Source organism: Oncorhynchus keta, unplaced genomic scaffold, assembly GCF_023373465.1.
Source record: "Oncorhynchus keta strain PuntledgeMale-10-30-2019 unplaced genomic scaffold, Oket_V2 Un_contig_2736_pilon_pilon, whole genome shotgun sequence".
Lineage (NCBI taxonomy): Eukaryota > Metazoa > Chordata > Actinopteri > Salmoniformes > Salmonidae > Oncorhynchus > Oncorhynchus keta.
In genome coordinates, this window is record NW_026285487.1 from 172,501 (window position 1) to 187,336 (window position 14,836).

Here is a 14,836-nt window from a genome sequence, read left to right on the forward strand (position 1 = left end):
GTTTGGTCCTTATGTACTATCGAGTCCAGATGGGACTTCAGTCTGTTAGAGAGGACTACAAATATCTTGTAGTCCGCACAGAGTAATGCCACAGGCATCCAGTTCTTAAGTTCACACAAGTCCCCTTTTTTGGGCAGCCCCTTTTTCTGGTGACCCACCAGAGGTCACCTGCCCATCAGACAGCCGCATATCACCCACCAGAGGTCACCTGCCCATCAGACAGCCACATCTCCCCCACCACAGAGGTCACCCGCCCATCAGACAGCCGTAGACAATGCCATACCCTTGGCTTCACCGCTCTGTCTTTCAAAACCAAAGAAGAAGGAGCTGGGAGCATCCATCTCCTTGAGCATGGAGAACCTAGCTCTTACAAGTGCTCCCTTTGCTTTAATCTGGAAAAAACTGCCCAGGTCCCTACGTAATTCAGCTAAATGAGCCTGGAGGCCTACATTGCCTTGCCCCACCATCTCTACCTCCATCTCACTAATACAACGCTCTAGTTCCCACAATACTCTCCTAGCCTCTGAGGATGAGAGAGCTGTGTACTGTTGACAGAAAAGCCGAATTTGGACTTTCCCCACATCCCACCATTGACTCAGAGACTCACTCCTCTCTTCACTGCACCCACCTTTCCCAAAAGGTCTGGAAACCTGAGCAAAAAGTGGCATCTTGTAAGAGCTTTACATTGAACTTCCAATAAGATGCCTGCCCGAGCCCTGGTGAAATAGACAACCGAGCCATGGTTATGTGATTATCCGAAATCCCCACCGGGAGAATGTTAGCGCCCAGCAGCCTACTGCTCCGATTCCTAGACATGTAAAACCGATCAAGTCGGGCTGCACTCACCCTAGCCCCAAAGACCTTCACCCATGTTTACTGTCTGGTGTTGGGCTGCACTCACCCTAGCCCCAAAGACCTTCACCCATGTTTACTGTCTGGTGTTGGGCTGCACTCACCCTAGCCCCAAAGACCTTCACCCATGTTTACTGTCTGGTGTTGGGCTGCACTCACCCTAGCCCCAAAGACCTTCACCCATGTTTACTGTCTGGTGTTGGGCTGCACTCACCCTAGCCCCAAAAACCTTCACCCATGTAAAAAACTGTGGATACCGCTAAAACAAATATTGCATTAACCACCATAGAAAATAACATGTAAAGAAAATAATCAAGAAAGTTAATTAGGATAGAGCGTTCCACACCAAACACTCAAACTCCAAAATCTCCCATCATGGACTATGAGAGAGAGAGAGAAAGCGAGAGAGAGAAAGCGAGAGAGAGAGAGAGAGAAAGCGAGAGAGAGAAAGCGAGAGAGAGAAAGCGAGAGAGAGAGAGAGAGAGAGAGAGAGAGAGAAAGAGAGAGACACAGAGACACAAAAACACAAAGAGACATAGAGAGAGGAGACAGACAGACACAGAGACACAGAGAGAGAGAATTGGATTTATACCAAAACATCACATGGCCGATCAGATTTACACCCTACACACCCTGATAGATAAACATGTCCACCAAAATAATACCAAAATGTATGCTTGCTTTATTGACTTCCAAAAAGCATTTGATTCTATTTGGCATGCAGGACTGTTCTACAAAGTTATTGAAAGTGCTGTAGGGGGTAAAACACATGACAGAATGAAATCAATGTATACTGGCAATACGTGCAGCATTAAAATTGGCAAGAAAATAACAGAATTCTTTAACCAGGGGCGGGGCCTTCATCAGGGTTGCATTCTGAGCCCTGCACTCTTCAATATTTACATCAACGAATTGGCCACTATTCTCGAGGAATCATCAGGTCTCCACAATTCAGTTTGGCTAAAACTAATTAAATGTGTCATTAAACCAATTGCACTTTATGGCAGGGAGGTATGGGGTCCACTTGCAAAACAAGAGTTTACCCAGTGAGACAAACACCCCATTGAAACCCTGAATGCGGAGTTCTGTAAGATTATCCTACATGTCCAGAGGAAAACTACAAACAATGCACGCAGGGCAGAATTAGGCCAATATCCACTAATAATACAAACTCAAAAATTCAGCATTATGTTTTAGAAACCTCTAAAATGTAATAGAAACGTTTTAGAAACCTTTAAATAAATACAACCCCTCTCATATAATTTCCAAGAACAGAGTCCCCTCATCCAGAGTCCCCTCATCCAGAGTCCCCTCATCCAGAGTCCCCTCATCCAGAGTCCCCTCATCCAGAGTCCCCTCAGCCTCAGGACCAGAACGAACATCCAATCAATCAGAATAAATCAAATTACAACACAGTCAAAACCAAACTACATGACTTACTGGGAAACACAAGCACAAAGCAAAATGCAGTGTTATCTGGCCCTAAATCGACAGTACACAGTGGCTAACTATTTGACCATGGTTACTGATCAAAACCTAACAGGCTGTCTACACCGTTCGCGTCGCGTGTGTGAGCGTTGCAAAATGTATTTAGAAATCTATGTTATTCAATTATTCCCCCCACACTGCTTGGCGCGCCAACGCACTGCAAGTCCTGCTTCTCCCATCTCCTCATTGGTTTATAGAAGCAGGTACCCACGTGCCATCTCCTCATTGGTTATACCCACGTGGGTGACTGAAAGACGAACGAGGTCAGTGGCGGTAATGCACCTAATTTATGAAAGTTGCCCATCGCAATATAAAGTCCAGAGAAGAAAAAGCCTGGAAGGATGAGAGACCGTTGGCCGTTTTATGTGTGGATTAATTGTCAGAGTAGAGGACCTTGTGCATTTCATGTCAAATAACAACTCAATGTTTATATCCCAGGACAAATGAGCTTGCAACCAACATAATGTTATATATATGGGGGATACAATCTTCCCAGTTTTGCAGATTCTGCTGTGAGGAGGCAGAGTCATTGGATCATTTATTTTGTTACTGTCCATATGTTGCTTGTTTTTGGTCACCAGTCCAGGAATGGCTGAAGAATTGCAATATTTGCCTAGAACTAACGCTGCAGACAGCAATACTGGGTGATTTGAAAAGTCATAGTCAATCGATCAATAATATAATAATTATTTTCGCAAAATGTTTATCTTTAGTACTTTTGTGAAGCATCACAGCACAGTTGAAAAATATATGGCAAATAGAAGTCCAATATGGATGGTGTTAAGAGATAGATGGGAGGGGTTGAATGGAGCTGAAGGGTGGGACTAATAACAAGATAACCAATGTAAAACATACGGGGTCTGTAAAATATACATAGGTTCAGAACTTTTGCGAAATAGCACATTTACAAATAGAAATCAAACTGGATGGACATCAGAAATAGAGGAAGGACTAAAAACAAACTAAATATAACTATTGTAAAACAGATTATCTGTTTAAAATGTGTATAGTATGTTGCTACGTAAGACTGATTTGAGCCAGTCAGTCACATATTTACTATTTACAAAATAAAGTTTAAAAAAAGAAAAAAGTAACACAATAAAATAACAATAACGAGGCTATGCAGGGGTCAGTGTGTGGGGGTGCAGGTTAGAGGTCATTTGTATATGTAGGTAGGGGTAAAGTGACTATGCATAGATAATAAATATAATAATATAATAGGCTACTTCTGTAGCTCAGTTGGTAGAGCATGGCGCTTGTAACGCCAGGGTAGTGGGTTCGATTCCCGGGACCACCCATACGTAGAATGTTTGCACACATGACTGTAAGTCGCTTTGGATAAAAGCGTCTGCTAAATGGCATATATTATTATTAGATAATTAACAGAGAGTAGCAGCAGTGTATATGTAGGTAGGGGTAAAGTGACTATGCATAGATAATGGTCTTTGACCATTTTTTGGGCCTTCCTCTGACACGGCCTAGTATATAGGTCCTGGATGGTAGGAAGCTTGGCCCCAGTGATGTACTGGGCCGTATGCACTACTCTCTTTAGGGCCTTACAGTCGGCTGCCGAGCAGTTGCCATACCAGGCTGTGATGCAACTGGTCAGGATGCTCTCGATGGTGCAGCTGTAGAACTTCTTGAGGATCTGGGGACCCATGCCAAATTTATTCAGTTTCCTGATGGGGAAAAGGCATTTTCGTGCCCTCTTCACGACTGTCTTGGTATGTTTGGACCATGATAGTTTGTGACGTGGACACCAAGGACTCTCGACCAGCTCTCGACCAGCTCCACTACAGTCCCGTCGATGTGAATGGGGGTCTGTCTGGTCCTCCTTTCCTGTAATCCATGATCATCTCCTTTGTCTTGCTCACGTTGAGGGACAGGTTGTTGTCCTGACACCACACTGCCAGGTCTCTGACCTCCTCCCCATAGGTTGTCTCGTCGTTGTCGTGATCGTTGTCGGTGAACAGTACACTGTTGAGTCATCAGAAAACGTAATAATGGTGTTGGAGTCGTGCGTGGCAATGCAGTCGTCGGTGAACAGGGAGTACAGGAGGGGACTGAGCATGTACCCCTGAGGGGCCCCCGTGTTGAGTATCAGCGTGGCAGATTTGTTGTTGCTTACCCTTACCACCTGGGGGCGGCCCGTCAGGAAGCCCAGAATCCAGTTGCAGAGGGAGAACATTAGTCCCAGGGTCCTTAGCTTAGCGATGAGATATGTGGGTACTCTGGTGTTGAACGCTGAGCTGTAGTCAATGAACAGCATTCTGACATAGGTGTTCCTTTTGTCCAGGTGGGAAAGGGCCGTGTGGAGTGCGATTGAGATTGATTCATCTGTGGATCTGGTGGGATGGTATGTGAATTGGAGTGGATCCAGGGTTTCTGGGATGATGGTGTTGATGTGAGCCATGAACAGCTTTTCAAAGCACTTCATGTCTACCAACGTGAGCGCTACGGGGCGGTAGTCATTTAGGCAGGTTACCTTCACTTTCTTCAGCGCAGGGACTATGGTGGTCCGCTCAAAACATATAGGTATTACAGACTTGGTCAGGGAGAGGTTGAAAATGAAAATGAAGACACTTGCCAGTTGATCCATTCATGCCAGGAGTACACGTCTGGCCCAGCGGCCCTGCGAATGTTGTCCTGTTTACAGGTCTTGCTCACATCAGCTACGGAGAGTGTGATCACACAGACATCCGGAACAGCTGGTGCTCTCATGCATGCTTCAGTGTTGCTTGCCTTGAAGTGAGCATAAATCTGCCAATCTGGTATTTGATACCATTCCACTGATTCTGCTCAAGTCATTACCACGAGCCAATCAGATTCCACGACCTCCTGAGAGAAATGTGTCCTCCCCAAATCAGATTCCACGACCTCCTGAGAGAAATGTATCCTATATTTGCTATAGCATTTTACTGCAAGCAATTTTTAATTCTGCAGGAGTTAATATTAAGGCTATTTGAGAGGTTATAGACCTGAAGTTAGTCGTCAGTGTCCAGATGTCAGTTTAACCCATCTGAACACCACAGTCCCCTTGACAGGCCATAGGCCTATTTGAAGTCCCCATCTTGTGACTGTCTAATTTGTACAGCGCCTCACAATCATCACACTGCTGTCATCCTCTTTAACCACGTCACTAAATCTTCCCAAACATTACTGTTCTGGTCCTCCCTTCTCTTTATTTTCAACTCTCCATTTCACAGCTTTTCTCTTATTGAATTCAACTCTGACATTGTCCTTTTTGACTCAGTGGATCGACATTTTGTGCGAATTCCCAAAATCTTTTGGCGATTGGTATGTAGGCTATTTGGCTTGTAAAGCTGGGCCCTAAATCTTAGGTTTGAGCACTAATGCCAGACAGCCTAAAATAATGAAAGAAAACCCTCAATGTAGCCTATAGATATAAATTACACAAGAATTATACATTTATTTATTTTTTGTATTGTTTTGTATTCATTAAACCCGACTGTGTGTGAGTGTGAGTACATACAGTCCTCTCCAGAGAGAGTGTGTGGGTGTATGAGTGTGTGAGTTTGTGAGTGTGAGTACATACAGTCCTCTCCAGAGAGAGTGTGTGGGTGTATGAGTGTGTGAGTTTGTGAGTGTGAGTACATACAGTCCTCTCCAGAGTGTCCTATAACGGGAACAGGATGTGGCCCCTCTCCCAGAGAGTTGACAGCCTGGACCTTCATCTCATAACTAGAGAACGCTCTGGTTCCGTTCACCAGGTAGGGAGGATGTGGAACATGGGTATGGCTCCAGTGATGCTCCTGAACCTGTCGCCATGACACCTTATACTGGAACCCCGACCCGTTGTGCAAACGACGGTCAATCTCCTACACACACACACACACACACACACACACACACACACACACACACACACACACACACACACACACACACACACACACACACACACACACACACACGCACAAGCAAGTTATATAGACGTACGTTTTTGAACACACGCACGCACACACACACACACACACACACCACAAAATACTCACAACACACACATCACACTCACACCACAGACACACACATTACACACATTACACACACACACACACACACACACACACACACACACACACACACACACACACACACACACACACACACACACACACACACACACACACACACACACACACACACACACACACAGATTGACAGACAGAAACAAGAGCATGTTATGTACCTCCCACATGATGACCAGTGTTCCTGGTTCTGTAGACTCACTACGCACATTTAGAGGGTAACTTTCAGGAACTAGAGAGAGAGGGGGAGAGGGGGAGAGAGAGAGTTATAACAACAGACTAATGTATTCAGAGAGAGAGAGTTATAACACCAACAGACTGAAGTAACCCGCCTCAACCAATGTGGTACAGATCTACTATTTGTTTACACTTTAGAACCGGAACCCCCATCAGCAGCTAGCCAGCTAACTAGTTACTAGCTAGTAGTCAGATAGCCAACGCTAGCGGTCATCACCGTTAACTTGGACATCAGCCAGCCTCAGCCCGGTCAACTCCTGCCAGTCAGCACAGCGCGACATCAACCCAGAGCATATTGGACTGCTTTTTCTCTACCACGTCTACGAATTCCTGCTGCAAGCTCTGAACCTTTACACTGGATCATCACAGCTAGCTAGCTGCTATCAGAGTGGCTACTCCTGGCTAACGTCTCTGTCCCGAAGCAAGCACCAGTTAGCCTGGAGCTAGCCTCGAGCTAGGCCCATCTCCCGGCTAGCTGAAGAGGTCCATCAGCCAATTATTGGGCTACAATACCTATTTTGCCAAATGGCCTGGACCCTTTTTACACGGAGCCCCGCCGATCCATCATGACTGGACTACCGACATAAACTGCCCAAAGGGGTTTTTCAATTGGCTCCTCCGTCGCGACGTCCCCTGAATGTTCATCTGCTAGCCTGCTAGCCGCGGCCCGCTAGCTGTTAGCTGAAGAGGCCCATCGGACAAGTTCTTTGGCCACTATACCTATTTTGCCAATTGGCCTGGACCCTTTTACCACACGGAGTTTGCTGGTCCATGATGACTGGTCTGTCGACGTAACAGCACGAGGGAACTACAACAGACTTCTTCCGTTGCGACGTCCCTCTAAGGCCCTTCTCCTAGCCTGCTAGCCCCGGCCCGCTAGCTGTCTGAATCGAGTTGTCTCCGGCTCGAGCCAATCACTGGACCCCTATGATCACTCGGCTACGCATGCCTCTCCCTCATGTCAATATGTCTTGTACATTGCTGTTTTGGTTAGTGATTATTGACTTATTTCACTGTAGAGCCTCTAGCCCTGCTCAATAAGCCTTAGCTAACCCTTTAGTTCCACCTCCGACACATCACCTGGTTTAAATTATGTTTTAGAGACAATATCTCTTTCATCCTACCATACCTTTGTCTGTACATTATGCCTTGAATCTATTCCTTGCCAAGAAATCTGCTCCTTTTACTCTCTGTTCCAAATGTACTAGACGGACAGTTATTTTAGCCTTTGGCAGCACCCTTATCCTACTCCTCCTCGGTTCCTCTGGTGATGTAGAGGTTAATCCGGGCCCTGCAGTGCCTTGCTCCACTCCCAATCCCCAGGCGCTCTCTTTTGATGACTTCTGTAACCGTAAAACCGTAATAGCCTTGGTTTCATTCAAGTTAACATTAGAAGCCTCCTCCCTAAATGTGTTTTATTCACTGCTTTAGCACACTCTGTCCTAGCAGTGTCTGAATCCTGGTTTAGGAATACCAACAAAACCCCTGAAATTCCCATCCCTAACTATAACATTTGCGACAAGATAGAACTGCCAAAGGGGGAGGAGTTAGCCTGCAGTGTTCTGTCATTCTATCCAGGTCTGTGCCCAAACAATTTCAGCTTCTACTTTTAAAAATTCACCTTTTCAGAAACAAGTCTGTCACGTAAGGTAAGGTCTACTACACCCGTTGTATTCAGCATTTCACGGTAAGGTCTACAGCTGTTATATTCAGCATTTCACGGTAAGGTCTACAGCTGTTGTATTCAGCATTTCATGGTAAGATCTACAGCTGTTGTATTCAGCATTTGACAAATGGAATTTGATTTGATTTGACCGGCGTCTCTGCGTGTGTGTGTGTCAGACCTGTGGGTTGGGTGCTGTAGGCCTCAGAGATTTCTGACGGGTCGCTCCTCCCCAGTCTGTTGACCCCGCTGACCCGGAAGCGGTAGGTGGAGTACGGGAGGAGGTGTAACTCCAGATGATTGACATCCCCAGTTACACGGTGTGACTCCCACTTCCCCTCAGGATGTTTCTCCTCCTTTACCTCCACCACAAACTCTACAGACAAATAAACAGTCAAATATAAATATGTGTTTACAGGAACAATTCAGTCAATTCAGGAAGTCACCAGAATTCCAAATACATTTACATTGACCTGACTAGATGCTTTTATCCAGTGTGACTGACAGTCTTTAATATGTTTATCCAGTGTGACTGACAGTCTAATATTTTTATCCAGTGTGACTGACAGTCTTTAATATGTTTATCCAGTGTGACTGACAGTCTTTAATATGTTTATCCAGTGTGACTGACAGTCTTTAATATTTTTATCCAGTGTGACTGACAGTCTTTAATATTTTTATCCAGTGTGACTGACAGTCTTTAATATGTTTATCCAGTGTGACTGACAGTCTTTAATATTTTTATCCAGTGTGACTGACAGTCTTTAATATTTGTATCCAGTGTGACTGACAGTCTTTAATATTTTTATCCAGTGTGACTGACAGTCTTTAATATTTGTATCCAGTGTGACTGACAGTCTTTAATATTTTTATCCAGTGTGACTGACAGTCTTTAATATGTTTATCCAGTGTGACTGACAGTCTTTAATATTTTTATCCAGTGTGACTGACAGTCTTTAATATTTGTATCCAGTGTGACTGACAGTCTTTAATATTTGTATCCAGTGTGACTGACAGTCTTTAATATGTTTATCCAGTGTGACTGACAGTCTTTAATATTTTTATCCAGTGTGACTGACAGTCTTTAATATTTTTATCCAGTGTGACTGACAGTCTTTAATATGTTTATCCAGTGTGACTGACAGTCTTTAATATTTGTATCCAGTGTGACTGACAGTCTTTAATATTTTTATCCAGTGTGACTGACAGTCTTTAATATGTTTATCCAGTGTGACTGACAGTCTTTAATATTTGTATCCAGTGTGACTGACAGTCTTTAATATGTTTATCCAGTGTGACTGACAGTCTAATATTTGTATCCAGTGTGACTGACAGTCTTTAATATTTTTATCCAGTGTGACTGACAGTCTAATATTTGTATCCAGTGTGACTGACAGTCTTTAATATTTTTATCCAGTGTGACTGACAGTCTTTAATATGTTTATCCAGTGTGACTGACAGTCTTTAATATTTTTATCCAGTGTGACTGACAGTCTTTAATATTTGTATCCAGTGTGACTGACAGTCTTTAATATTTTTATCCAGTGTGACTGACAGTCTTTAATATGTTTATCCAGTGTGACTGACAGTCTTTAATATTTTTATCTTTAATATTTTATCCAGTGTGACTGACAGTCTTTAATATTTTTATCCAGTGTGACTGACAGTCTTTAATATGTTTATCCAGTGTGACTGACAGTCTTTAATATTTTTATCCAGTGTGACTGACAGTCTTTAATATTTTTATCCAGTGTGACTGACAGTCTTTAATATGTTTATCCAGTGTGACTGACAGTCTAATATTTTTATCCAGTGTGACTGACAGTCTTTAATATTTGTATCCAGTGTGACTGACAGTCTTTAATATTTGTATCCAGTGTGACTGACAGTCTTTAATATTTTAGTAAATACATATAGTAAATACGTATAGTAAATACATATAGTAAATACGTATAGTAAATACATATAGTAAATACGTATAGTAAATACATATAGTAAATACATATAGTAAATACATATAGTAAATACATATAGTAAATATGTATTGTAAATACGTATAGTAAATATGTATAGTAAATACATATAGTAAATACATATAGTAAATACATATAGTAAATACGTATAGTAAATACGTATAGTAAATACATATAGTAAATACATATAGTAAATACGTATTGTAAATACGTATAGTAAATACGTATAGTAAATACATATAGTAAATACATATAGTAAATACATATAGTAAATACATATAGTAAATACATATAGTAAATACGTATAGTAAATACATATAGTAAATACGTATAGTAAATACATATAGTAAATACGTATAGTAAATACATATAGTAAATACATATAGTAAATACATATAGTAAATACATATAGTAAATACGTATTGTAAATACGTATAGTAAATACGTATAGTAAATACATATAGTAAATACATATAGTAAATACATATAGTAAATACGTATAGTAAATACATATAGTAAATACATATAGTAAATACATATAGTACATACGTATAGTAAATACATATAGTAAATACATATAGTAAATACATATAGTAAATACATATAGTAAATACTTATAGTAAATACATATAGTAAATACGTATAGTAAATACATATAGTAAATACGTATAGTAAATACGTATAGTAAATACGTATAGTAAATACGTATAGTAAATACGTATAGTAAATATTTATATAGTAAATACGTATAGTAAATATCCGTATAGTAAATACGTATAGTAAAACGTATAGTAAATACATATAGTAAATATGTATAGTAAATACATATAGTAAATACGTATAGTAAATACATATAGTAAATACGTATAGTAAATACATATAGTAAATACGTATAGTAAATACATATAGTAAATACGTATAGTAAATACGTATAGTAAATACGTATAGTAAATACATATAGTAAATACATATAGTAAATACGTATAGTAAATACGTATAGTAAATACATATAGTAAATACGTATAGTAAATACATATAGTAAATACGTATAGTAAATACATATAGTAAATACGTATAGTAAATACGTATAGTAAATACGTATAGTAAATACATATAGTAAATACATATAGTAAATACGTATAGTAAATACATATAGTAAATACGTATATTAAATACATATAGTAAATACATATAGTAAATACATATAGTAAATACGTATAGTAAATACATATAGTAAATACGTATAGTAAATACGTATTGTAAATACGTATAGTAAATACGTATAGTAAATACATATAGTAAATACATATAGTAAATACATATAGTAAATACATATAGTAAATACATATAGTAACATATAGTAAATACATATAGTAAATACGTATAGTAAATGTTTATAGTAAATACATATAGTAAATACGTATTGTAAATACGTATAGTAAATACGTATAGTAAATACATATAGTAAATACATATAGTAAATACATATAGTAAATACATATAGTAATACGTATAGTAAATACAGTATAGTAAATACATATAGTAAATACATAGAGTAAATACGTATAGTAAATACATATAGTAAATATATATAGTAAATACATATAGTAAATACATATAGTAAATACATATAGTAAATACGTATAGTAAATACATATAGTAAATACATATAGTAACATATAGTAAATACATATAGTAAATACATATAGTAAATACATATAGTAAATACATATAGTAAATATGTATTGTAAATACGTATAGTAAATATGTATAGTAAATACATATAGTAAATACATATAGTAAATACATATAGTAAATACGTATAGTAAATACGTATAGTAAATACATATAGTAAATACATATAGTAAATACGTATTGTAAATACGTATAGTAAATACGTATAGTAAATACATATAGTAAATACATATAGTAAATACATATAGTAAATACATATAGTAAATACATATAGTAAATACGTATAGTAAATACATATAGTAAATACGTATAGTAAATACATATAGTAAATACGTATAGTAAATACATATAGTAAATACATATAGTAAATACATATAGTAAATACATATAGTAAATACGTATTGTAAATACGTATAGTAAATACGTATAGTAAATACATATAGTAAATACATATAGTAAATACATATAGTAAATACGTATAGTAAATACATATAGTAAATACATATAGTAAATACATATAGTACATACGTATAGTAAATACATATAGTAAATACATATAGTAAATACATATAGTAAATACATATAGTAAATACATATAGTAAATACGTATAGTAAATACATATAGTAAATACGTATAGTAAATACATATAGTAAATACGTATAGTAAATACATATAGTAAATACGTATAGTAAATACATATAGTAAATACATATAGTAAATACATATAGTAAATACATATAGTAAATATGTATTGTAAATACGTATAGTAAATAGGTATAGTAAATACATATAGTAAATACATATAGTAAATACATATAGTAAATACGTATAGTAAATACGTATAGTAAATACATATAGTAAATACATATAGTAAATACATATAGTAAATACGTATAGTAAATACGTATAGTAAATACATATAGTAAATACATATAGTAAATACATATAGTAAATACATATAGTAAAACGTATAGTAAATACGTATAGTAAATACATATAGTAAATACATATAGTAAATACGTATTGTAAATACGTATAGTAAATACGTATAGTAAATACATATAGTAAATACATATAGTAAATACGTATAGTAAATACGTATAGTAAATACATATAGTAAATACATATAGTAAATACGTATAGTAAATACGTATAGTAAATACATATAGTAAATACGTATAGTAAATACATATAGTAAATACATATAGTAAATATATATAGTAAATACGTATAGTAAATACGTATAGTAAATACATATAGTAAATACATATAGTAAATACGTATAGTAAATACATATAGTAAATACGTATATTAAATACATATAGTAAATACATATAGTAAATACATATAGTAAATACGTATAGTAAATACATATAGTAAATACGTATAGTAAATACGTATTGTAAATACGTATAGTAAATACGTATAGTAAATACATATAGTAAATACATATAGTAAATACATATAGTAAATACATATAGTAACATATAGTAAATACATATAGTAAATACGTATAGTAAATACGTATAGTAAATACATATTGTAAATACGTATAGTAAATACGTATAGTAAATACATATAGTAAATACATATAGTAAATACATATAGTAAATACATATAGTAAATACATATAGTAAATACGTATAGTAAATACATATAGTAAATACATAGAGTAAATACGTATAGTAAATACATATAGTAAATATATATAGTAAATACATATAGTAAATACATATAGTAAATACATATAGTAAATACGTATAGTAAATACATATAGTAAATACATATAGTAACATATAGTAAATACATATAGTAAATACATATAGTAAATACATATAGTAAATACATATAGTAAATATGTATTGTAAATACGTATAGTAAATATGTATAGTAAATACATATAGTAAATACATATAGTAAATACATATAGTAAATACGTATAGTAAATACGTATAGTAAATACATATAGTAAATACATATAGTAAATACGTATTGTAAATACATATAGTACATACGTATAGTAAATACATATAGTAAATACATATAGTAAATACATATAGTAAATACATATAGTAAATACATATAGTAAATACGTATAGTAAATACATATAGTAAATACGTATAGTAAATACATATAGTAAATACGTATAGTAAATACATATAGTAAATACGTATAGTAAATACGTATAGTAAATACGTATAGTAAATATATATAGTAAATACGTATAGTAAATACGTATAGTAAATACGTATAGTAAAAACGTATAGTAAATACATATAGTAAATACGTATAGTAAATACATATAGTAAATACGTATAGTAAATACATATAGTAAATACGTATAGTAAATACATATAGTAAATACGTATAGTAAATACATATAGTAAATACGTATAGTAAATACGTATAGTAAATACGTATAGTAAATACGTATAGTAAATACATATAGTAAATACGTATAGTAAATACGTATAGTAAATACATATAGTAAATACGTATAGTAAATACATATAGTAAATACATATAGTAAATATGTATAGTAAATACGTATAGTAAATACGTATAGTAAATACGTATAGTAAATACATATAGTAAATACATATAGTAAATACGTATAGTAAATACATATAGTAAATACGTATATTAAATACATATAGTAAATACATATAGTAAATACATATAGTAAATACGTATAGTAAATACATATAGTAAATACATATAGTAAATACGTATTGTAAATACGTATAGTAAATACGTATAGTAAATACATATAGTAAATACATATAGTAAATACATATAGTAAATACATATAGTAAATACATATAGTAACATATAGTAAATACATATAGTAAATACGTATAGTAAATACGTATAGTA

General features: G+C 35.9%; 1 protein-coding gene across 3 annotated transcripts in view; it reads right to left on the reverse strand.

The window, feature by feature from the left end:
- LOC118379354 (neural cell adhesion molecule L1.1-like) overlaps positions 1-14,836 on the reverse strand; it is a 118,045-nt gene that overhangs the window by 18,319 nt on the left and 84,890 nt on the right. For all 3 annotated transcript variants that reach the window (XM_052506706.1, XM_052506707.1, XM_052506705.1), the window contains exons 16-18: positions 8,471-8,665; positions 6,551-6,621; positions 5,960-6,179 (exon numbers count right to left, since the gene is read on the reverse strand). In XM_052506706.1, the coding sequence (XP_052362666.1) occupies positions 5,960-6,179; positions 6,551-6,621; positions 8,471-8,665 (486 nt within the window). The remainder of the gene's footprint in view (positions 1-5,959; positions 6,180-6,550; positions 6,622-8,470; positions 8,666-14,836) is intronic.